This window comes from Coregonus clupeaformis, chromosome 30 (assembly GCF_020615455.1).
Source record: "Coregonus clupeaformis isolate EN_2021a chromosome 30, ASM2061545v1, whole genome shotgun sequence".
NCBI lineage: Eukaryota > Metazoa > Chordata > Actinopteri > Salmoniformes > Salmonidae > Coregonus > Coregonus clupeaformis.
This window is the reverse complement of record NC_059221.1, coordinates 23419714-23445043: the sequence shown is the minus strand read 5'-3', so window position 1 is coordinate 23445043 and position 25330 is coordinate 23419714. Positions and strand designations below refer to the sequence as shown.

The following is a 25330-nucleotide window of genomic DNA, read 5'->3' as shown; positions in this document are numbered from 1 at the left end:
CAGGAATGGAAGAGCTAGAGTTACATCTGCTGCAGAGGATAAGTTCATCAGAGTTACCAGTCTCAGAAATTGCAGCCCAAATAAATGCTTCACAGACTTCAAGTCACAGACACATCTCAACATCCACTGTTCAGAGGGGACTGTGTGAATCAGTCCTTCGTGGTTGAATTGCTGCAAAGAAACCACTACTAAAGGACACCAATAAGAAGAAGAGACTTGCTTGGGCTAAGAAACACAAGCAATGGACAATAGATTGGTGGAAATGTGTCCTTTGGTCTGGAGTCCAAATTGGAGATTTGTAGCTTTCTGAAACGCGGTGTTGGTGAACGGATGATCTCCGCATGTGTATTTCCCACCGTAAAGCATGGAGGAGGAGGTGTTATGGTGTGGGGGTGCTTTAACCAGCATGGCTACCACAGCATTCTGCAGCGATACACCATCCCATCTGGTTTGGGCTTAGTGGGACTATCATTTATTTTCAACAGGACAATGACCCACACACCTCCAGGCTGTGTAAGGGCTGTTTTACCAAGAAGGAGAGTGATTGAGTGCTGCATCAGATGACCTGGCCTCCACAATCACCCGACCTCAACCAAATTGAGATGGTTTGGGATGAGTCGAACCGCAGAGTGAAGGAAAAGCAGCCAACAAGTGCTCAGCATATGTGGGAACTCCTTCAAGACTGTTGGAAAAGCGTTCCAGGTGAAGCCGGTCGAGAGAATGCCAAGAGTGTGCAAAGCTGTCATCAAGGCAAAGGGTGGCTATTTGATTAGCTGTTCAGCAGTCTTATGACTTGGGGGTAGAAGCTGTTAAGAAGCCTTTTGGACTTAGACTTGGCGCTCTGGTACCACTTGCCATGTGGTAGCAGAGAGAACAGTCTATGACTAGGGTGGCTAGAGTCTTTGGCAATTTTTAGGGCCTTCTCTGACACTGCCTGATATAGAGGTCTTGGATGGCAGGAAGCTTGGCCCTCTGTATCGCCTTGCGGTCGGAGGCCGAGCAGTTGCCATACCAGGCGGTGATGCAACCAGTCAGGATGCTTTCGGTGGTGCAGCTGTTTAACTTTTTGAGGATCTGAGGGCCCATGCCAAATCTTTTCAGTCTCCTGAGGGGGAAAAGACGTTGTCATGCCCTCTTCATGACTGTCTTGGTGTGTTTGGACCATGATAGTTTGTCTTGATCACGTTGAGGGAGATGTTGTTGTCCTGGCACCACACGGCCAGGTTTCTGACCTCCTCCCTATAGTCTGTCTCGTCATTGTCAGTGATCAGACCGACCACCGTTGTGTCGTCGGCAAACTTAATGATGGTGTTGGAGTCGTGCTTGGCCACGCAATCATGGGTGAACAGGGAGTACAAGAGGGGACTAAGCACGCACCCCTGAGGAGCCCCTGTGTTGAGGATCAGCGTGGCAGATGTGTTGTTGTCTACCCTTACCACCTGGGGGCGGCCCGTCAGGAAGTCCAAGATCCAGTTGCAGAGGGAGGTGTTCAGTCCCAAGGTCCTTAGCTTAGGGATGAGCTTTGAGGGCACTATGGTGTTGAACGCTGAGCTGTAGTCAATGAACAGCATTCTCACGTAGGTGTTCCTTTTGTCCAGGTGGGAAAGGGCAATGTGGAGTGCAATAGAGGGCATCATCTGTGGATCTGTTAGGGCGGTATGCGAATTGGAGAGGGTCTAGGGTTTCTGGGATGATGGTGTTGATGTGAACCATGACCAGCCTTTGAAAGTACTTCTCGGCTACAGACGTGAGTGCTATGGGTCGGTAGTCATTTAGGCAGGTAACCTTGGGGTTCTTGGGCACAGGGACTATGGAGGTCTGTGTGGAACATGTAGGTATTATAGACTCGGTCAGGGACAGGTTGAAAATGTCAGTGAAGACACTTGCCAGTTGGTCAGCACATGCTCTGCGTACACGTCCTGGTAATCCGTCTGGCCCTGCAGCCTTGTGAATGTTGACCTGTTTAAAGGTCATACTCACATCGGCTACAGAGTGCATGATCACACAGTCGTCCAGAACAGCTGGTGCTCTCATGCATGCTTCAGTGTTGATTGCCTCGATGCCCACATAGAAGTCATTTAGCTCGTATGGTAGGCTCGTGTCTCTGGGCAGCTCGCAGCTGGGCTTCCCTTTGTAGTCCGTAATAGTTTGCAAGCTGCCACATCCGACGAGCGTCGGAGCCGGTGTAGTAGGATTCAATCATAGTCCTGTATTGATGCTTTGCCTGTTTGATGGTCCGTCGGCGGGCATAGCGGGATTTCTTATAAGCTTCCGGGTCAGAGTCCCGCTACTTGAAAGCGGCAGCTCCAGCCTTTAGCTCAGTGCGGATGTTGCCTGTAATCCATGGCTTCTGGTTGGGGTATGTACGTACGTTCACTGAGGGGATGACGTCATCGATGCACTTATTGATGAAGCCGGTGACTGACGTGGTATACTCCTCAATGCCATCGGATGAATCCCGGAACATATTCTTGTCTGTGCTAGCAAAACAGTCCTGTAGCTTAGCATCTGCGTCATCTGACCACTTCCGTATTGAGTGAGTCACTGGTACTTCCTGCTTTAGTTTTTGCTTGAAAGCAGGAATCAGGAGGATAGAATTATGGTCAAATTTGCCAAATGGAGGGCAAAAGAGAGCTTTGCATGCGTCTCTGTGTGTGGAGTAAAGGTGGTCTAGAGTTGTTTTTCCTCTGGTTGCACATGTGACATGCTGGTAGAAATGAGGTAAAACGGATTTAAGTTTCCCTGCATTAAAGTCCCCGGCCATTAGGAGCGCTGCCTCTGGATGAGCATTTTCTTGTTAGCTTATGGCCTTATACAGCTCGTTGAGTGTGGTCTTAGTGCCAGCATCGGTTTGTGGTGGTAAATAGACAAAAAATATACAGTGGGGGAAAAAAGTATTTAGTCAGCCACCAATTGTGCAAGTTCTCCCACTTAAAAAGATGAGAGAGTCCTGTAATTTCCATCATAGGTACAAGTCAACTATGACAGACAAATTGAGAAAAAATTATCCAGAAAATCACATTGTAGGATTTTTAATGAATTTATTTGCAAATTATGGTGGAAAATAAGTATTTGGTCACCTACATACAAGCAAGATTTCTGGCTCTCACAGACCTGTAACTTCTTCTTTAAGAGGCTCCTCTGTCCTCCACTCGTTACCTGTATTAATGGCACCTGTTTGAACTTGTTATCAGTATAAAAGACACCTGTCCACAACCGCAAACAGTCACACTCCAAACTCCACTATGGCCAAGACCAAAGAGCTGTCAAAGGACACCAGAAACAAAATTGTAGACCTAAACCAGGCTGGGAAGACTGAATCTGCAATAGGTGAGCAGCTTGGTTTGAAGAAATCAACTGTGGGAGCAATTATTAGGAAATGGAAGACATACAAGACCACTGATAATCTCCCTCGATCTGGGTCTCCACGCAAGATCTCACCCCGTGGGGTCAAAATGATTACAAGAACGGTGAGCAAAAATCCCAGAACCACACGGGGGGACCTAGTGAATGACCTGCAGAGAGCTGGGACCAAAGTAACAAAGCCTACCATCAGTAACACACTACGCTGCCAGGGACTCAAATCCTGCAGTGCCAGACGTGTCCCCCTGCTTAAGCCAGTACATGTCCAGGCCCGTCTGAAGTTTGCTAGAGTGCATTTGGATGATCCAGAAGAGGATTGGGAGAATGTCATATGGTCAGATGAAACCAAAATATAACTTTTTGGTAAAAACTCAACTCGTCGTGTTTGGAGGACAAAGAATGCTGAGTTGCATCCAAAGAACACCATACCTACTGTGAAGCATGGGGGTGGAAACATCATGCTTTGGGGCTGTTTTTCTGCAAAGGGACCAGGACGACTGATCCGTGTAAAGGAAAGAATGAATGGGGCCATGTATCGTGAGATTTTGAGTGAAAACCTCCTTCCATCAGCAAGGGCATTGAAGATGAAACGTGGCTGGGTCTTTCAGCATGACAATGATCCCAAACACACCGCCCGGGCAACGAAGGAGTGGCTTCATAAGAAGCATTTCAAGGTCCTGGAGTGGCCTAGCCAGTCTCCAGATCTCAACCCCCATAGAAAATCTTTGGAGGGAGTTGAAAGTCCGTGTTGCCCAGCGACAGCCCCAAAACATCACTGCTCTAGAGGAGATCTGCATGGAGGAATGGGCCAAAATACCAGCAACAGTGTGTGAAAACCTTGTGAAGACTTACAGAAAACGTTTGACCAGTGTCATTGCCAACAAAGGGTATATAACAAAGTATTGAGAAATGTTTGTTATTGACCAAATACTTATTTTCCACCATAATTTGCAAATAAATTCATAAAAAATCCTACGTGAATTTCTGGAATTTGTTTTCTCATTTTGTCTGTCATAGTTGACGTGTACCTATGATGAAAATTACAGGCCTCTCTCATCTTTTTAGTGGGAGAACTTGCACAATTGGTGGCTGACTAAATACTTTTTTCCCCCACTGTAGATTAAAACTCTCTTGGTAAATAGTGTGGTCTACAGCTTATCATGAGATACTCTACGTCAGGCGAGCAAAACCTTGAGTGCTGTGTTTCGTGTAGGCTTACCCTGGCCTGATAACCATATAAATCTCTCTTGGACAAGGTGACTTATCAATATATTTGGCTCTATTTACTCTCAGATTCGAAAATGCTAGTTAGCATCAAAGCAGACATAATGCAAGACTACAAATCCCTGCAAGCTCCTGCACATCATCTCAAGCTGACACCTTTGCGAAGATGTATTATGTCAATTTAAGACAGTTCAAAGAATTGTCAATTTAAAGAAATGTGGCCAATTTATTCATTACTAAATGTAGCTAACATTTGATAGTTAATCCAGAGATTCTTACCTTTGCCTCGATTCGGCAGTCTCGTTCAGATCATGGCATTTGTAGTTATTTTTGATAGCCAATTTAGCAGCTAATTAGCATTTCATTTTTGTGGGGTAAATACAGGCAAATATATTGATAAAAGTCACCTTGTCCTAGAGAATTTATACGGTTATCAAAACGTCACGCCAGGTTAAGCCTACACGAAACACAGCCCTTATTTTAAGTGTTTCTAAAATCCCCTATGGGAAAAATGAATGGTTGAAAAACGATTGGAACCATTTCATTGTTTGACAGCTGGTTTTTATGGGTATTATGACTCATAGTGTGGTACTCGATATGGCAACCAGAGTATGGTCAAGTGGGTGTGTTGAAAGGAGTGGGTGTATGGAAAGCAAATCAGCTAATTCAGCTTGGTCTCATAGACTAGACGTAATATAATAAATGTAAATCTGGGCCACTCAAATTAGTATGATATGTTACGTTTGGTATGGTTGCGTAAGACAGATGGTTACTTAAAGGAAAAATCCACCCAAACCACTCATTCCTATAATTTACAGTGGTACATAACAGTATGTGAGAACAATATTTTTTGTGAACAAATGTTTCATTTTGTCGTTATAATAAGGTTGGTAGCAACGTGAAAATCATTGTGGAAATATGTCGGCTACAAAACCCACAATGCAATGCTCTCTCTATCGGCTAGCTAGTTAGGTAGGTAGGCAGGTAGGTAGGTAAGTACAGTGGGAAAAAAAAGTATTTAGTCAGCCACCAATTGTGCAAGTTCTCCCACTTAAAAAGATGAGAGAGGCCTGTAATTTTCATCATAGGTACACGTCAACTATGACAGACAAATTGAGAATTTTTTTCTCCAGAAAATCACATTGTAGGATTTTTAATGAATTTATTTGCAAATTATGGTGGAAAATAAGTATTTGGTCACCTACAAACAAGCAAGATTTTTGGCTCTCACAGACCTGTAACTTCTTCTTTAAGAGGCTCCTCTGTCCTCCACTGTTACCTGTATTAATGGCACCTGTTTGAACTTGTTATCAGTATAAAAGACACCTGTCCACAACCTCAAACAGTCACACTCCAAACTCCACTATGGCCAAGACCAAAGAGCTGTCAAAGGACACCAGAAACAAAATTGTAGACCTGCACCAGGCTGGGAAGACAATCTGCAATAGGTAAGCAGCTTGGTTTGAAGAAATCAACTGTGGGAGCAATTATTAGGAAATGGAAGACATACAAGACCACTGATAATCTCCCTCGATCTGGGGGCTCCACGCAAGATCTCACCCCGTGAGGTCAAAATGATCACAAGAACGGTGAGCAAAAATCCCAGAACCACACGGGGGAACCTAGTGAATGACCTGCAGAGAGCTGGGACCAAAGTAACAAAGCCTACCATCAGTAACACACTACGCCGCCAGGGACTCAAATCCTGCAGTGCCAGACGTGTCCCCTGCTTAAGCCAGTACATGTCCAGGCCCGTCTGAAGTTTGCTAGAGTGCATTTGGATGATCCAGAAGAGGATTGGGAGAATGTCAGATGAAACCAAAATATAACTTTTTGGTAAAAACTCAACTCGTCGTGTTTGGAGGACAAAGAATGCTGAGTTGCATCCAAAGAACACCATACCTACTGTGAAGCATGGGGGTGGAAACATCATGCTTTGGGGCTGTTTTTCTGCAAAGGGACCAGGACGACTGATCCGTGTAAAGGAAAGAATGAATGGGGCCATGTATCGTGAGATTTTGAGTGAAAACCTCCTTCCATCAGCAAGGGCATTGAAGATGAAACGTGGCTGGGTCTTTCAGCATGACAATGATCCCAAACACACCGCCGGCAACGAAGGAGTGGCTTCATAAGAAGCATTTCAAGGTCCTGGAGTGGCCTAGCCAGTCTCCAGATCTCAACCCCATAGAAAATCTTTGGAGGGAGTTGAAAGTCCGTGTTGCCCAGCGACAGCCCCAAAACATCACTGCTCTAGAGGAGATCTGCATGGAGGAATGGGCCAAAATACCAGCAACAGTGTGTGAAAACCTTGTGAAGACTTACAGAAAACGTTTGACCTGTGTCATTGCCAACAAAGGGTATATAACAAAGTATTGAGAAACGTTTGTTATTGACCAAATACTTATTTTCCACCATAATTTGCAAATAAATTCATTAAAAATCCTACAATGTGATCTTCTGGATTTTTTTTCCTCATTTTGTCTGTCATAGTTGACGTGTACCTATGATGAAAATTACAGGCCTCTCTCATCTTTTTAAGTGGGAGAACTTGCACAATTGGTGGCTGACTAAATACTTTTTTTCCCCCACTGTAAGTAAGTAGCTAGCTATCTAGCTAGCTAGCAAGCAAGCAAACGTAGCTACACACAATAATACCAAAGTCAATATCAGCATGTGAAGTAGCTAGTTAACTGTAAAATCGCCTAAACAAACTGCACTATCAATTTAGGAGTCTACAATCTCACCATGTTCAACCTGCAGATCGATGTACCTCACAGAGTGGAGTCTGACATTTGCAACGGCACCATGCAATAAACCCTGGACTGAAGAGGCAGACAAATAGGATACATGTGTTAGACCCTCTGTATAACGCAAATGTCTAGCAACTCAAAGGTTGTGAGTTCAAATCTCAACATGGACAACCGTAACATTTTAGCTAATTAGCAACTTTTCAACTACTTACAACTTTTTTGCTACTTCGCAACTACTTAACATGTTAGCTAACCCTTACCCTAACCTTAACCCTTTTAGCTAAACCTTCTCCTAACTTTAACCCTTTAACCGAACTCCTAAACTTAACCCTAAGCACACACATACATACAACGCATGAAGCAACAGTACACCCATCATAAATACTTTTAATAAAAAGTAATTAATCATCAGTTTTATAACTGAAAATGTACAATTATTTGTGTAAAACTAATAGTGAAATACGACTCGGACGCATTGCAGATCGCTTTCCACACGCCCACTACTTTCCTTTCAACACACGCTCCATCTTCTCCCACTGTCGGCCACTGGGATTCCTCTCATCACCATATATTTGGTAGTGAGCTGAAACCCCAACCGGAAACTTCACATTTATACATCTGGTGAAATGTCTGGCTCATTGTTATATCTGTGGTTATATCTTCCTCCATTTATTGCCCAATGGGATTCCTATCTCCTCCTTTCTCCAATATCTCAGGTAGCAGTATTGAAAGTAGAGAATATTATGAATAAACATGGTATGGGGGATTGATTTACACAGGCCACAGGAAACATCTGGTGAAGGGGAAGAACGTGAGGAAATTGAGTGACGAGAGTGAGGATGAATTAGATGTGGTGGCAGGTGCAGTGACTGTTGAGAAGAAATTGATTGTAGCTCAGTTGGTAGAGCATGGTGCTTGCAATGCCAGGGTTGTGGGTTCCATTCCCACGGGGGACCAGTGTAAGTCGCTCTGAATAAGAGCGTCTGCTAAATGACTAAAATGTAGAGGGAAACAGTGTGGCGAGGAAAATTGGCATAAAGTGTGCAAAGCTGTCATCAAGGCCAAGGGTGGCTATTTGAAGAATCTCAAATATATTTTGATTTGTTTAACACTTTTTTGGTTACTACATGATTCCATGTGTTATTTCATAGTTTTGATGTCTTCACTATTATTCTACAATGTAAAAAATAGTAAAAATAAAGAAAAACCCTTGAATGAGTAGATGTGTCCAACCTTTTGACTGGTAGTGTACCAGTCAAAGGTTTGGACACCTATTCAATCTGTCCGGTATGATGAGTCCAAATTTGAGATTTTTGGTTCCAACTGCTGTGTCTTTGTGAGACGCAGAGTAGGTGAACGGATGATCTCCGCATGTGTGGTTCCCACCGTGAAGCATGGAGGAGGAGGTGCTATGGTGGGGGGTGCTTTGCTGGTGAGACCATCTGTGATTTATTTAGAATTCAAGGCACACTTAACCAGCATGGCTACTACAGCATTCTGCAGCAATACGCCATCGCATCTGGTTTGACTATCATTTATTTTTCAACAGGACATTGACCCAACACACCTCCAGGCTGTGTAAGGGATATTTGACCAAGAAGGAGAGTGATGGAGTGCTACATCAGATGACCTGGCCTACACAATCCCCCGACCTCAACCCAATTGAGATGTTTTGGGATGAGTTGGACCGCAGAGTGAAGGAAAAGCAGCCAACAAGTGCTCAGCATATGTGGGAAGCATTCCAGGTGAAGCTGGTTGAGAGAATGCCAAGAATGTGCAAAGCTGTCATCAAGGCAAAGGGTGGCTACTTTGAATATAAAATATATTTTGATTTGTTTAACACTTTTCTGGTTACTACATGATTCCATATGTGTTATTTAATAGTTTTGATGTCTTCACTATTGTTCTACAATGTAAAAATAAAGAAAAACCCTTGAATGAGTAGGTGTGTCAACTTTTTTGACTGGTAAAAAAAGAAACGTCCCTTTTTCAGGACCCTGTATTTCAAAGATAATTCGTAAAAATCCAAATAACTTCACAGATCTTCATGTTAAAAGGTTTAAACACTGTTTCCCATGCTTGTTCAATGAACCATATACAATTAATGAACATGCACCTGTGGAATGGTCGTTAAGACATTAATAGCTTACAGACGGAAGGCAATTAAGGTCACAGTTATGAAAACTTAGGACACTAAAGAGGCCTTTCCACTGACTCTGAAAAACACCAAAAGAAAGATGCTCATCTGTGTGAACGTGCCTTAGGCATGCTGCAAGGAGGCATGAGGACTGCAGATGTGGCCAGGGCAATAAATTGCAATGTCCATACTGTGAGACGCCTAAGACAGGGAGACAGGACGGACAGCTGATCGTCCTCGCAGTGACAGACCACGTGTAACAACACCTGCACAGGATCGGTACATCCAAACATCACACCTGCGGGACAGGTACAGGATGGCAACAACAACTGCCCGAGTTACAGCAGGAACGCACAATCCCTCCATCAGTGCTCAGACTGTCCACAATAGGCTGAGAGAGGCTGGACTGAGGCCTGCCTGTTGTAAGGCAGGTCCTCACCAGACATCAGCGGCAACAACGTTGCCTATGGGCACAAACCCACCGTCACTGGACCAGACAGGACTGGCAAAAAGTGCTCTTCACTGACGAGTCACGGTTTTGTCTCACCAGGTGATGGTCGGATTTGCGTTTATCGTCGAAGGAATGAGCGTTACACCGAGGCCTGTACTCTGGAGCAGGATCAATTTGGAGGTGGAGGGTCCGTCATGGTCTGGGGCGGTGTGTCACAGCATCATCGGACTGAGCTTGTTGTCATTGCAGGCAATCTCAACGCTGTGCGTTACAGGGAAGACATCCTCCTCCCTCATGTGGTACCCTTCCTGCAGGCTCATCCTGACATGACCCTCCAGCATGACAATGCCTCCAGCCATACTGCTCGTTCTGTGCGTGATTTCCTGCAAGACAGGTATGTCAGTGTTCTGCCATGGCCAGCGAAGAGCCCGGATCTCAATCCCATTGAGCACATATGGGACCTGTTGGATTGGAGGGTGAGGGCTAGGGCCATTCCCCCCAGAAATGTCAGGGAACTTGCAGGTGCCTTGGTGGAAGAGTGGGGTAACATCTCACAGCAAGATCTGGTGCAGTCCATGAGGAGGAGATCCACTGCAGTGCTTAATGCAGCTGGTGGCCACACCAGATACTGACTGTTACTTTTGATTTTGACCCCCCCTTTGTTCAGGGACACATTATTCAATTTCTGTTAGTCACATGTCTGTGGAACTTGTTCAGTTTATGTCTCAGTTGTTGAATGTTGTTATGTTCATACAAATATTTACACGTTAAGTTTGCTGAAAATTAACGCAGTTGACAGTGAGAGGACGTTTCTTTTTTTTGCTGAGTATATATATATATATATATATTATATAGATTGGGCTATTAGTTGGCGGGATAATTTTTCCTTTCCCCAATTTTATAGTACAGTATCACAAATAAAATAAATGTAGGTAGGTCGTGAATGGCCTCACACTTCAGTACATTAGGTGGCGGTGTATCTACATTAAATTGGATGCGATCCGCCAACACAATCCCAGGATGAGATCTAGTATGAGGGAGAAGGGGATACAGGAAATTAGTTTAAAGAGTATATTGAGTAGAACGTCATTAGATATAGTCTCAATGTTGTTATCATTTTTAAGAGCAATGGGGCTGGTAGGTAGGATTTAGATTCTCCCTGTCTCTGGCCCACACTCCAGCACAGTAGGTGGCGGTAATGCACCATAACGTTGGATGCTAACCGCCGATAAACCCCACTGAAGAAGAAACACAATCCCAAAGAAGAAGAAGACAATGAGCGCTGTAGCCAGTGGTAAAGAGGTCGGATAGACTGTCCTGTCCTAAATACGTTTGGGAGAGAGACCGAAGCTGCATAATGCTGATGAAATAAGGACGGGTGCTTTACTGATCCATCATAACAGTGAGTAAGAGTTGCAACTCCGTTAGCTATAGCTACTTTGTAGCTCGACCGCTAGGTTTATGAAAATGTATGCACTCACTAACTATAAGTCGCTCTGGATAAGAGCGTCTGCTAAAATGAAGAAAAAAAAAAAAGTTTAGCTAGCTAAATAAAGTAGCTAAATTAGCTTACCTAACTACAGTAGCATGTTGCATAGTTGCTATAGCTACGTTAGCAAGCTAACTAGCTAAATAAGCCGACTTGACTTGCTAGCTAGCTAACGATAGCGATTTGTATTATTTGCTAGCTTCGCTTAACGACCTAGTTAGATGGTCCCTGCTATCTGGGATCCTTGGGACGTCCCTACCCCACCACTGACGTTGACATTTTAAAGTGGTTAGGGTAAGGGTAGGTAACCCTGCTTAGTTAGATTGGCTAGCTCGCGAGCCTATTTTGCATTCGTAACTAGCTAGCTTGTCTGCTACTGTAACTAGCTAGGTTTTCTTTACCTTCTAGTTCAAGTCAGTATGAAAAATTTATGTACTCACTAACTGTAAGTCACTCTGGATAAGAGCGTCTGCTAAATGACTAAAATGTAAAGTCGCTGACAATACATTTGCACGTTGGAGCGCTTGCCTTGGTTCTCCATCTTGCATGCATGGCTGTTATAGTGTTTAAACAATCAGGCAAAGGCAATATTCAAAGAAACGCTAACTAGTTAGATACAAAAGTATATATTTTCTTTATTAAGACCCATACTCGGAAGTGTCTAGTTTCAGGATTTCCATTATTCATAAGCTAACGTTACAATGTTTCCATCCGAACTTGCTAGCGGGGGTGTAACAGTAACGTTAGTAGTCAGAGTTAACTAGCTAGTTGATCTGACACGTTACCATACAAAATAATGATTATGATGATATTTACCATTATAAGCTGACTTACACCTACATGGCTTTCTTGTAGGTTGTACACTAAAATATACTATCTGAAATCAAATCAAATGACAAACTATTTCCTAGTGGTCTGATGGGATGGCTTCTAAGCTATTGGACAGACTGCGACGGACACTGTTCAAAGAAGGAGAAGTAGTCTCTAGGGAGCCAATTGATGTACAAGAGGACAGCTTCCCAGAGAGTTCTGAGTTAGAGGACGATACAGAGTGTCTATCAGAGCGGCTTGGGGGAACACTCCGCTTCGATGTGGAGAGCGCCATGGAATCAGAAGACCCAGGTGAGGCCTCAGGACCAGACAGTGATTCGGACTTCCTTGGAGAGTCCGTAGAGGATGGATTCAGCAGCACAGGTAATGTAGACCTTAGCAGCAACTGAAATAGGTGCCGGTACTGTTTTTGTGTTTAGTTGCAGGAACTTCGCAATACTTTTAACCCAATATTCTACGAGGTGCAGGAACTCAAGCAGTAGAATATTTGAGGTGCCGGTACTCAGTTCTGGCTCTATTCACAACTGTGATATGTATGGACAATAATGTACTATTAGGCCCAGTAAACTGAAACAGTCTGACCAGAATAACAGTAGCATTCATTCATTCCACAGTATCATGTTTTCTTGAAATTGCAAATTTCACTTCAGGTTTTTCAGTCTGTGATCTTTCTCAGTTTAGATGAGCGGTTTTAGGGCAGTCTGATCTTTTTCAGTTTAGATTAGCGGTTTTAGGGCAATCTGAGCTGACATTTCTCTGTCTTTCTTTCTCAGACACCAGCCCAGTGGGCCCATCTCCAGGAGGCTCATCCCTGCTCACACATCAGCTGCAGGAGAGCTGGAGGAGCTGGAGGAGCCGTAGTGTGCCTGACAAGCTGGTGTTTGAAGTGACTGATGCCAGTGTGGTGCAAGAGAGCTCCTCCAAGTATGTGGTAAGTGTGAAAACAGCAGAGATGAAAGTCTAGTCCCTGACTAAGCCTGTGTGTGACACCTCTCCCCCTCCTCAGCTCTACACCATCCATGTGATCCAGTCTGGGATGTTTGACAAAACCCCCGCCGTCATCACCCGGCGATACACCGACTTCGAGCGTCTGCACAGCCGACTTCGTCGTTGTCACAGGGTCGACATGGAGCGCGTCTGTTTCCCCCGCAAGAAGCTGCGTAAGAACTTTGTGGCCGAGACCATCGCCAAGCGTAGCCGGGCGTTTGAGCAGTACCTGACCCACATGCACTCGCTGGCTGAGCTACGGAGCTCGGCCACCTTCCTGGAGTTCTTCTACCTGGGTGACCTGCAGGCTGGTCAGATGCTGATGCGTATGGGCCGTTACCAGGAGGGCCTGGGCCCTCTGCTCAACGGCCTGAGGCTCCAGGAGAAGCTAGGCTGTGAGCAGCAGGGGAAGCAGCAGCCTCACCACCAGCAGCGCACTCACTGGCTCTTCACCCTGCTGGCCCTGGTGACCTGCTTCCAGGAGCTGGAGCAACTGGGGGAGGCCCAGGAGTACTGTGATCGAGCCTTGAAGGACCTGGCCCCCTCACCGGAGGCCCTGCAGCAGCACCACTTTCACCCACTGCTCATCCCGCTCCTCCAGGCAAACGTCAGACTGTCGTGGAAGATCTCCAAGGATAAGCGGCGGTGGGAGGTGCTGCTGCAGGAGATCCAGGACTCTGGGGCTGATGTAGGGAACCAGCCCAGCCTGAAGGAGTACCTGATAAAGGAAGCCCTGGTGGAGAGCGAGGGAGACACTAAGGCCAAGGTCAAAGGGGACAACATCACTTAATCCAAAGATAATGGTACTCATAGTTAGTTATGAGGAATGCACTTCATGTAGCCTATCCTAGTAATGAGGGCGTTGGTCTCTTTTGACATGTATTTCTCCACAGCACTCTAGAGCAGTCTGGATTGTTACTGACGTTCTAATTAATACACTCAACTGACCAAGTCATGCACAATAAGTAGAAAACAATCAAGTATTTACTTTGCTTTACCTTGTAAATTGAAAACACTAAAGTTATTTTGATCATCATTATATTTATGATACAGCTGCTTTGTAGCAAATACAAATATTTTTATTAAACTTATTTTCCCAGGTCAATATTTCAAGTATTGCTGCTTTTAAAACCTTTTTTATTTCTTACCTTTTTAATTAATAACTTTTAGGATGATAAAAGGATCGAACAGTTAATTTTGATAAGGGAACAGGAATTTAAGGCAAATCTTCCACTAACTATGTACACGCAATAGTGAAAGCAAGACAGAGTAGTTAAATCATTTTCTACCTGTTACAGGTGGATATTATTTGCTTGTTTACACATTAAAGAATGAAGGGAAAACAAATGTCAACAAAGCACTCCTACTCGTTAAATCGGGAAATTCAATACCTTTCGGCAAGGAATTGGGGTAATTCCTAATAGCCCAGATTATTCAGAGAATGTTTTTATTGATATAGTATTATGCTTCATGAGTATGCAGCCTCTGTACTTTTATTAGATTTTAGTCACTTTGTCAGTATAGATTTGCATGAGGGAAAAGCATGCTAGTCTACGGTGAGTTCCAAATCTCCGATTAGAGCCGAATCGGAACGCACCGCTGGAATTGTGTGTGAGTGAATGTTTTAGACTAAAAGGTATGACTTATTTTTGCCTTACTTTTGTAACTAAAATAGGTCCTGTATCACTAAGGCCATTATTACAGAGTACAACTACAATAATCCTGTGAAAGTGCAAAAAAGGTACCTCCCTACTCTGCGAAAGAACAGGCTAGTAGTCTTCATACTTTAATTACTTGAGTGTCAAAATTCCAAACAAACTTAACATAATCTAGGCTATTGACAAAATAATTAAAATACTAAGCACTTGGAACAATGCTTTCTCTGAAAGTGCCTGCCTTTTTACCTTTATATATTATGAACTCTAGCCTTAACTCTGTTTATACTTAACAAAATCATATTTTCAGAAAGTACTTCCTCAGTTATGTCCTTTGTCTATGTATTAACTTGTTTTCTAAAATGATTGGAATGTATTTTGTTGAATAAATCTATCCTAAAAATGTAGTGAAGGTTTTACTTCCTCATTTTTCATTTGGAAGAAATTGCATACTATACTGGCATGTTGTATAGAAGTGAAAACAAACAGTTAAAATCAAATGAATTTTACTGATGCCTGTCAGAAGATAACATTCAGTTGTCAAGTTTCAATTTCTGAGTGCAATGGAGACATTTCTCAGAGGGCCAATACAATGGCTCTGTGACAAGTGAACGTGTTCCAAATCTCTGCATGCTTCAGACAATCAAACATTTGGTGGTACTCATGGGCCTACTGTAGTAATCTGTAAATCATTACTATAGTTATAAATAATGGATGGATGTGTTGCCATAGTATCACTTTCCCATGTTGTCGTCATGTGGTGTGTTTACAACTGTACAAATGCCATTAATAAATAGCTCTGAGGACATGAACATGCATGGACCAAGAACCGAGATTGATAATGTTCCTCTATTTCTTCAGACATTACTGGAGGTGCTGAAGGAGCCCCTTTTTTAAGGAGAAACAAATGGAGTGGATTTACAAAGAACCCAACAGCAGTAACTCAGTCCTGTCAGCATCAGTCACAACTGAGAACATCTCCACTATGTTTAACACATGATTGATGATTCCATCACAGAGTGTTGGCTGATCTTGGATAGTATCGATAGGCTTGGCGGACTCCGTCTATGGCAAAGTGTGGCGGCGATGGTGATGCAGTAAGATAGGACATCGATCAGGGTTTGTTGGACATCTGATGGTTTCCTCCAGCAACACTGGGTGACATGCTAGCAGCACCTGCTCCTCCTCCCGACTGGACATCCACAAAGCCCATCCTCTGCCGCCTCTTCCTCTGATCCGTCATCTACACAGGAAACAGTATGTCAGCCAGCCAGGCCAGGGGCATCCTCCTGGAAACACTAGCCTATCATGAGGACATCAGTTAACCAAATTGTACTCCAGACTTTTTTTTCTCCCAAATAGATCAGCATCATAGGCATCTTATTCATTTATCATTATACAGGTCATTTTTATATTACGTTGCTTGCCCTGGATAAGAGATCATGTGAATACGTGCATTGTATTTTGTGTGCTGTGTTATCGGGGTAACCAGAACCAAATATTGTTCTGGAGCTGGCCAGCTCCTCAATGTCTCTCACAAGAGACTAGGGGCTAGATTCTATCCGTATTGCTTTAAAGCTGTGACATCATGTAATTTCCGATTGAGCTGACATGCAGCATTTACCGTGAATGAAGGCTCCGCGAACACAAGGACATTGCCTTTATATTTCAATCACACTACAGCGCGGATCTTCTGCAATACGGATCGAATCTAGGTCTGTGTGCTATACCTGCTCTTTGAGCTCTGTTAGCTGTCCTGTGAGTTGGCTGACCACGATCATAGTGGACGTCAGTCTGTCCTGCAGGTTCCTCATCTCGTTCTGGTCCCCGTCTCCATCCGTCACCACCAGGGACATGGCCTGCATGCGGGGGAACCAGTCCAGGTTCTTACTCTGAGACAGACCGGGGAGGACATGTGGAGTCAGTGGCAGTGCTCTTCCCTAGCAACATGACCCCAGAGACCAAGGTATCCAATGCTACATACAATAAGGAGACGTAAACTGGTTTCAGTGATAATTATTCTAGAGGTGGTTGTGTTTCCAATGAAACTAGAACCAAACCTGCTTACTGTACCTTTATCATGAGTGCCACATAACTCTCTGGTCCAGTGTAGTCAGTCTTGTTCTTCTCGCGAACAAGCACAATGAAGTAAAGGTACTTCCAAATGTTGTGCTCCAACTTTATGTGCTCCTCAAACGACACGGTTTTATTGTCAAACTTGTCCCTCTCCAGACCTACAGGGAGTTTCACATTGCATAACATGAGCTCATATCACACAATTTTTTTTCCCCCTCCTTTCTAAAATCTATTGGTCTCTCACCACAGATGAAGCAGGTGGTCTTGAGGATCTCCTCTTTCTTCTGTTTCTCACTACGCAAGTCAGCGAAGGTGTCGATGATGACGCCAAAGATCAAGTTGAGTACGATGATGATGACGATGAAGTAGAAGAGGAGATCGTAGATGACGCGGGCTGGGAACAGAGGCTCCTACAGGGTACAATATGACGTTGGCTTGTGGAACATTTTCTACTCTTTGACATGATGTGATACTGATTTGTGTACGAGATGGATTGTAAGTAGGTGAATGTGTGTCGGGGGGGGTCTTTTGTTCGTACGTTTTTGGAGGGCCTGCGTAGCACGTCTCCCACCCCGCCGCCGTTCCTCAGGCCGTGGTTCAGCACAGTGACAATGCACATGAGCAGAGTGTCACAAGCCCGCTCCGAATTGTTCTCCTCTGCTAAACCGTAAATTGTTTAGCTATGTACCTCTCATTCATCATCTGACATCCAAAATGTGTTTTATATTATTTAACATGTATTTCCTGGCCAAACCTGTAATACAACGAGGGCGACTTAACAATAAAAGGAGCAATAGATTATTTACTAAGTGTAGACAATAGGTCGAGACTAACCCTCAGGTTCAGCAGGGAGTCCTGCCTTGGCAGTGCAGCTGACTCCATCTCTACTGCAAGAGTTCAGGAAGTCTTGGGACGCCTCATTGCCATGTCCTCCTGTAGAAGAGATCGCAAATTAATCACAACCCTATAGTATACCATACACCGACCATAAAGTACATGTTTTCGTAACTAACCTGGTTCAGCTTATCAACCAGCTAGTTATTAGAATCAGGTGTGCTAGATTAGGGTTGGAGCGAAAACCTACAGGATGGTAGCTCTCCAGGAACAGGGTTGGAGTGAAAACCTACAGGACGGTATCTCTCCAATACTCAAATAAAAGTACTTGTTTTGGGATGTGTATTTGAAAATACTCAAATACACAAAGTATTTAAATACCAAACCCAGGTCTGAACAGGACACTATAGTCTATTGCAGGGCCTTAGGCTCAGTCTATCTCCTTAATGCTGAGTGCCAAGCAGAGATGCATCGGGTCCCATTTCTTGCAGTCTTTGGTATGACTCAGCCAGGGATTGAACTCCCAATATCAGACACTCTAACCACAAGGCCACTGAGTTGGTGACGGTCCAGTAAGTCAGGTGTCTGTCTGAGTCTCATGGTCCAGTACCTGAGGTTATCTGAGGCAGGGGGTCCACCTCCATGATGAAGTCGTTCTTGAGGCAGAGGAAGCCCACGATGGAGAACAGGTAGACCAGGATGAGAGCCAGCAGGGCAGTGAGCAGGATGGAGCGCCCATTACGGGTCACACTCTTTATCACGTTGAACAGCGTCTCCTCTCGGTAGATCAGATCAAACAGCTACACACACAACAAAAAGAGAAAAAATAAATCCTAGGGTCTTTGTGTGTGTGTGTGCTGAATGATGTATTGCCGGGTGATTGGTACTTCATGCCAGTAGTATTATTAACATAATATTGTGAGTCATGAGGGTTACCCACCAGGAAGCTGTAGAACAGCTCGTGGACACAGAGCCCCAGGGTGCTGGTCAGAACGTAGGCCAGGTGGTAGAGGAACTCCACGTCCATCACCATCGCACGGTAGCCCATGATAAATGTCCCGTTGTTGCCCACGAAGCTCACCACAAACACTATCTTATTTATCAGCTGTGGAGAGGAACAGATGAACAGTCATTGGATCACCATGTTGTCATTGATATTCAGCACATCATCAAGATTCATATTTATCAATAAGTTTAACAGAACCGGCTCTGGCCTAAGAGGCCAATCCTAACCTCCACGTAATGTAAATGTTTCACTTAGTCTCCCAGTTGGAATTCACTCGAGTGAGTCTTACATTGAGGGTGCCCAGTAGGACGAGAGTGGGGCCGATGCCAAAGTAGTATACGGAGCGCAGTATGAGCGCCACGGTGAAGGGCCTGAGGCCGTAACCCTGGGAGAACATGCCCATGACAGACAGACCCAGGAAGCCCCAGAACAGCATGGACAGCATCGAGTCGTCTATCGCACCTAGGGGATAGCAATCACAACAGGATGAAATCAATATATGAAACATTTAGTTGTTTTCATGTGTTTGGTACCATTCACTCCATTCCAGACATTATTATGAGCCGTCCTCCCCTCAGCAGCCTCCACTGACACACACAAGCAGAGCCTCACCTTGGCCTGAGTCATAGGGGTAGAAGAACGCGATGATGAGGTTGATGAAGACCGCCAGGTTAAAGGAGATGCTGCCCCAGGTGCTCATCCTGCGAGAGAACCAAAACAGCACTGGCATACCTGAAACACAAACATCCTTCAGCCTTCTATCATCGCACAACATCCAAGAGAGAGAGAGAGAGAGAGATTCAAGACAGTAGAAAACACACAGGAGGATCAGAAGAGCCAAGCTTACATTTGAATCATTTAGCAGACACTCTTATCCAGAGCGACTTGCAGTTAGTGTATTCATCTTAAGATAGCTAGGTGAGACAACCACACATCACAGTCAGTACATGTTGGTCTCAATAAGAAGTTATCAGCAAAGTCGGTGCTAGTAGGAAAAGACAAGTGTGAGTGTTAGTTCCTTTTCTGTTGTTGTGCTTACTGCGGAGCTTCTTCTGCCACTCCATCTCGTTGTGGAGGAAGGAGGCCTGCTGGAAGAAGTGTGTGATCTTGCTGCCCTGCTCGTCCTGCTCTGTGGTGTTGAACACACGGATCTTGGACTCCTCCATCAGGAACTCACAGATGGGATGAATGGGGAACACGATCTGCTCCATGCTGCGGTCCTCACGCACAATCTGACCGGACGACACAGACGGACAGGGACAACAAGTTAGGATTGTGGTCTTTTGCAGTGGGCACTTCAGTTCAAGTGAACTTCAGACTATTTACAATGAGCAAGATTGACTACTGTAGTATGGGTGAATTGAGGGGAGAAGTGTGGCTGTGGAGACCTCGATCTGTGAAGTGTGTTGGTCATAGAACTCCAGTGGGTCCTGCTCTTCGATCTCCACCGGCACCGTAGATTTCAACATCTGAGAGAGAGGCCTGTTTTTCAGGTTCAGCTGCAGGAAGTCAACAGGACAAACACTATTTTTGAACTTTTCCTTTTGAAAAACAATATCCCATGTATAAATACAGTAATGTACACACACTTAACGGTACAAAATATATAGTTTTTGAGCAAAATAATGTTTAGACAATTGCAAACTTCATTGAGTAGGCCATTCAAGGAGTGAGTCTGATGGTTCCCTCTCATCAGCCTCTCCCCTTGCTTGAGGAGCAATAGAGAACAAAAGGAAAGCCCCTCCACACCTACTACTTCAAACCATTTCCAGGCATGTAAATGAAGCACGGATATGCAAATATCCCCATGTGACGGCATGGTGCTTGCAACGCCAGGATAGTGGGTTCGATTCCAGGTCCCACCCATATGTAAAAAATGTATGCCCACATGACTAAGTCACTTTGGATAAAATCGTCTAATTGGCTTATTATTATTATTATTATTATATTAAAATCAGTTGTTAAAGTTTGCAGTGAGTCTGCTGCCATTGATGCGAGCAGCTGTAGCACAGACGTAGAGGTAATGTGAAGTGAGGCTGTTCACAGGACAACTTACTCCATTAATGAGAGAACCAGATATGCTGAAGCTTGCCTTGTTCAAACAAACTGACTTCAAATAAACACATGTTAGAAAGGCTACAAAGAATTCTGCCAAGTAGGGAATTAATAGACAAAAGTGATCAAATGAATGCAAAGCCTGACTCAGAGAGAAAGAGACACTAACCATAGAGGATATGCCCTCCTCTCCCTCCTCCTTGGTCCTCTTTGCAGGTTTCAGCAGATTGAGCAGGATCTTATTGTGCCTCGCCAGCTGACGAAAACATGGCCCACAATCATAAGCAAAACAGGTGAAAGCATTATTCTCTAACATTAACTTATTACATTATTATAGGAGTGCATAAATATACTCCATTAATCTGAAGGGGAGCGTTACCTGAAGTGCCAGGATGTAGATGTTGTGGCCGACCTCTTGAGGCGACACCTCTCCACCTTCACACTCACTCTCCTGCTGGTAGGCTTTCTTTATTACCTTCACCTGGGGACAGAGTGGAATAGTGATATTGGCTGAGGTCTTCTGTACTATTCTGCCCCTTCCTGTGTGTATACAATGGCTGTACACAATGGCCGTTTTAGAGGCTAGTTATGAAGAAGAATGAGGAGCTAGAATAGAGGGAGAAGAAGAAATAGAGATCGGTCTTTGCTTTGCTCTGACCAGTTCCTGAGGTCGGAGGTTAAACAGTATCCTCTCTGCGTTCTCGCTGTCATGGCGACTCTCCATCAGAGCCAGCAGCAGCTTGGAGGCGTTGTCCTGGAAACAGGAGAGACAATACCGTCACTGACCATGTAATTTCAGAGGTAGGACACAGAGGAGTTAGGACACACAGATCTGTATTTATAAAGCAGAACAACAGGAAGTTAACCTTGAGCTTCAGCACCATCTCCATGCGGTAACAACACAGAGGACTGATGTCGTTCAGTATGAGGGCTGTGATGATGTCGATGCCGTTGGACTCATGGGTCACTATACAGGTCTACAGAAACACAGTTATTATCACAACATGACAAAGTATCTGTGTTATGTCTTCAAACTCACAGAACTTTTAATAAACCTAATTTCTGGCAATATTATCAAAGTATCTGTCTGAAGTAATCATTTCCGTAGCACTGTGTGCGATTTATCTGACCTGGTTCTCGTGGCAGGGGCCCTGGCAGTACTCTGTGAGCGTCTCCAGGGTCTGGGTGATGAGGCCCACGTTGCTCTCGTTGATGTAGAGGCCCAGCAGGCCCAGGCCTCCCGTGGTGCTGCCACACATGATATCCAGAAACTGCAGCGTCTCACACACCAGGTTGTAGTTGGTCTTGTTGTTCTGGCAGCGCAGGAAGTTCTGGGAGGGAAAGGGAAGAGTCATCTAGGGTCGCTGGGTTAAACAGAACATTTTCAGCTTCATCACCCGTAGCTAGTAGCTACCTCATAGGTGAGTTCTGTATAAAGACGTCTGTCTGTTTAGACCTCAGCAGAGAGTAAATGGCAGTATCAGTAGTAGTAGCAGCAGCAGTAGTAGCAGTAGTAGCAGAAGCAGAAGCAGCAGCAGTGGTAGTGGTGGTAGTAGTAGTAGCAGCAGCAGTAGTAGTAGTAGTAGTAGTAGCAGTGGTAGTAGTAGTAGCAGCAGTGGTAGCAGTAGTAGTAGTAGTAGTAGTAGTAGTAGCAGAAGCAGCAGCAGTGGTAGTGGTGGTAGTAGTAGTAGTAGTAGCAGCAGTAGTAGTAGTAGCAGTGGTAGTAGTAGTAGTAGTAGTAGCAGCAGTAGTAGTAGTAGTAGTAGTAGTAGTAGTAGTAGTAGTAGTAGTAGTAGTAGTAGCAGCAGTAGTAGCAGTGGTAGTAGCAGTAGTAGTAGCAGCAGCAGTGGTAGTAGTAGTAGCAGCAGCAGTGGTAGTAGTAGTAGTAGTAGTAGTAGCAGCAGCAGTGGTAGTAGTAGTAGTAGTAGTAGTAGTAGCAGTAGTAGTAGCAGTAGTAGTAGCAGTAGTAGCAGCAGTAGTAGCCGTTTCAGCTGAATCAGTGGTACTTGTTCTGCCTCTCACCCACCTGTAGGTCCTGGTTGTGGTTCTCACAGAGCAGCTGGAGGAAGCGTAGGATGGGTTTCATGATGATAACTGCAGGGCCCATCTCTGTCTCCTGCTGCTCAGACTCAGAGGCCGGGACAGGGACAACGGAGCTGGGTGGAACCGACCCACCAGAGCCTGGCAGGCCACATAGCAGGAAGGGAACCATGAATAAAGTGAAATGATAGTTTAAAAACACCAACAATATATCCATACCATATAGACTTACGTACAATATGTAGTCATTGACACACAGTCATTGTTTTTTCAGCAAATTACCATAATTATTTCATAATCACTACAGTCACTACAGACTAAATGAGATCAGAGTAGTGTCCCTCTCACCAGTCTGGAGGGCTTCGTTGTCATTGGCTTTGTTAGTCATCTCTCCTACACTGACTGATACGTTGGCCTTAATGTCCATCTGGGCGTTTCTCATCAGGTCGTAGAGGACCTTGAAGAACTTCTCTGACTTGTTGTCCCCCATCATCAGCTTGTAGAAGGAGTTCTGAAGTAAATCCACAGAAAGAATGAGGATCAGTGTGTTGCCCCCCCCTCCAGCAGACATATGGCCAGCTGGATGCTCTCCTGTGTTATATCCTACCTGTATCTCTGTGTTGCCCCCCTCCAGTAGACATATGGCCAGCTGGATGCTCTCCTGTGTTATATCCTACCTGTATCTCTGTGTTGCCCCCCTCCAGTAGACATATGGCCAGCTGGATGCTCTCCTGTGTTATATCCTACCTGTATCTCCGTGTTGCCCCCCCTCCAGCAGACATATTGCCAGCTGGGTGCTCTCCTGTGTTATATCCTACCTGTATCTCCGTGTTGCCCCCCTCCAGCAGACATATGGCCAGCTGGATGCTCTCCTGGAAGATCTTGTTGTTCTTGGTACTCATTATGAGGTCAGTGAAGAGCTTTGTCCCACCTTCCCTGTCCAGACGACACTGAATAGCAGCTACAGCCGCCCAGTCCCTCTCCTGCTCAGCACCTAGACATGAATACATTAAAACACTAAGTAGGAACACATTCCGTAGACATACACATGAATACAATAAAACACTGTAAATAGGAACACAATCAGTATAGACATACAGTGGGGGAAAAAAAGTATTTAGTCAGCCACCAATTGTGCAAGTTCTCCCACTTAAAAAGATGAGAGAGGCCTGTAATTTTCATCATAGGTACACGTCAACTATGACAGACAAAATGAGAAACATAAATCCAGAAAATCACATTGTAGGATTTTTAATGAATTTATTTGCAAATTATGGTGGAAAATAAGTATTTGGTCAATAACAAAAGTTTCTCAATACTTTGTTATATACCCTTTGTTGGTAATGACACAGGTCAAACGTTTTCTGTAAGTCTTCACAAGGTTTTCACACACTGTTGCTGGTATTTTGGCCCATTCCTCCATGCAGATCTCCTCTAGAGCAGTGATGTTTTGGGGCTGTCGCTGGGCAACACGGACTTTCAACTCCCTCCAAAGATTTTCTATGGGGTTGAGATCTGGAGACTGGCTAGGCCACTCCAGGACCTTGAAATGCTTCTTACGAAGCCACTCCTTCGCTGCCGGGCGGTGTGTTTGAGATCATTGTCATGCTGAAAGACCCAGCCACGTTTCATCTTCAATGCCCTTGCTGATGGAAGGAGGTTTTCACTCAAAATCTCACGATACATGGCCCCATTCATTCTTTCCTTTACACGGATCAGTCGTCCTGGTCCCTTTGGATGCAACTCAGCATTCTTTGTCCTCCAAACACGACGAGTTGAGTTTTTACCAAAAAGTTATATTTTGGTTTCATCTGACCATATGACATTCTCCCAATCCTCTTCTGGATCATCCAAATGCACTCTAGCAAACTTCAGACGGGCCTGGACATGTACTGGCTTAAGCAGGGGGACACGTCTGGCACTGCAGGATTTGAGTCCCTGGCGGCGTAGTGTGTTACTGATGGTAGGCTTTGTTACTTTGGTCCCAGCTCTCTGCAGGTCATTCACTAGGTCCCCCCGTGTGGTTCTGGGATTTTTGCTCACCGTTCTTGTGATCATTTTGACCCCACGGGGTGAGATCTTGCGTGGAGCCCCAGATCGAGGGAGATTATCAGTGGTCTTGTATGTCTTCCATTTCCTAATAATTGCTCCCACAGTTGATTTCTTCAAACCAAGCTGCTTACCTATTGCAGATTCAGTCTTCCCAGCCTGGTGCAGGTCTACAATTTTGTTTCTGGTGTCCTTTGACAGCTCTTTGGTCTTGGCCATAGTGGAGTTTGGAGTGTGACTGTTTGAGGTTGTGGACAGGTGTATTTTATACTGATAACAAGTTCAAACAGGTGCCATTAATACAGGTAACGAGTGGAGGACAGAGGAGCCTCTTAAAGAAGAAGTTACAGGTCTGTGAGAGCCAGAAATCTTGCTTGTTTGTA

The 25330-nt window shown here is 44.6% G+C and overlaps 2 protein-coding genes across 6 annotated transcripts in view; one reads left to right on the top strand and one right to left on the bottom strand.

Moving 5' to 3' along the window:
* The first annotated feature begins 11181 nt into the window (after nucleotides 1-11181).
* On the top strand, nucleotides 11182-15294 carry LOC121546040 (sorting nexin-21-like). The gene is made up of 4 exons (XM_041857031.2): nucleotides 11182-11327; nucleotides 12326-12608; nucleotides 13019-13176; nucleotides 13252-15294. Exons 2-4 carry the CDS (start codon nucleotides 12338-12340, stop codon nucleotides 14020-14022), a joined length of 1200 nt encoding a protein of 399 aa, XP_041712965.2. The 5' UTR covers nucleotides 11182-11327; nucleotides 12326-12337; the 3' UTR covers nucleotides 14023-15294.
* Nucleotides 15295-15376: 82 nt separating this feature from the next.
* LOC121546039 (inositol 1,4,5-trisphosphate receptor type 3) overlaps nucleotides 15377-25330 on the bottom strand; it is a 48267-nt gene continuing 38313 nt past the window's right edge. For 2 of the 5 annotated variants that reach the window (XM_045209486.1, XM_041857028.2), the window contains exons 39-58: nucleotides 23717-23892; nucleotides 23247-23409; nucleotides 22885-23039; nucleotides 21989-22189; nucleotides 21725-21835; nucleotides 21517-21612; nucleotides 21238-21339; nucleotides 21028-21114; nucleotides 20192-20302; nucleotides 19843-20035; nucleotides 19416-19535; nucleotides 19093-19265; nucleotides 18738-18902; nucleotides 18408-18597; nucleotides 17798-17896; nucleotides 17502-17623; nucleotides 17208-17373; nucleotides 16961-17121; nucleotides 16618-16779; nucleotides 15377-16130 (exon numbers count right to left, since the gene is read on the bottom strand). In XM_045209486.1, the coding sequence (XP_045065421.1) occupies nucleotides 16002-16130; nucleotides 16618-16779; nucleotides 16961-17121; nucleotides 17208-17373; nucleotides 17502-17623; nucleotides 17798-17896; nucleotides 18408-18597; nucleotides 18738-18902; nucleotides 19093-19265; nucleotides 19416-19535; nucleotides 19843-20035; nucleotides 20192-20302; nucleotides 21028-21114; nucleotides 21238-21339; nucleotides 21517-21612; nucleotides 21725-21835; nucleotides 21989-22189; nucleotides 22885-23039; nucleotides 23247-23409; nucleotides 23717-23892 (2882 nt within the window). In that variant the 3' untranslated portion in view covers nucleotides 15377-16001. Of the gene's footprint in view, nucleotides 16191-16617; nucleotides 16780-16960; nucleotides 17122-17207; nucleotides 17374-17501; nucleotides 17624-17797; nucleotides 17897-18407; nucleotides 18598-18737; nucleotides 18903-19092; nucleotides 19266-19415; nucleotides 19536-19842; nucleotides 20036-20191; nucleotides 20303-21027; nucleotides 21115-21237; nucleotides 21340-21516; nucleotides 21613-21724; nucleotides 21836-21988; nucleotides 22190-22884; nucleotides 23040-23246; nucleotides 23410-23716; nucleotides 23893-25330 lie in introns of all 5 variants that reach the window. The other 3 variants (XM_041857027.2, XM_041857030.2, XM_041857029.2) reach the window with 2 other exon arrangements.

Excerpts from the sequence above, each read along its gene's own strand:
- LOC121546040 (XM_041857031.2), top strand. The coding sequence starts at position 12,338 with ATGGCTTCTAAGCTATTGGACAGACTGCGACGGACACTGTTCAAAGAA. Across the intron at positions 12,609-13,018 it reads GGATGGATTCAGCAGCACAG|ACACCAGCCCAGTGGGCCCA; the intron begins GTAATGTAGACC and ends TTTCTTTCTCAG. Across the intron at positions 13,177-13,251 it reads AGAGCTCCTCCAAGTATGTG|CTCTACACCATCCATGTGAT; the intron begins GTAAGTGTGAAA and ends CCCCCTCCTCAG.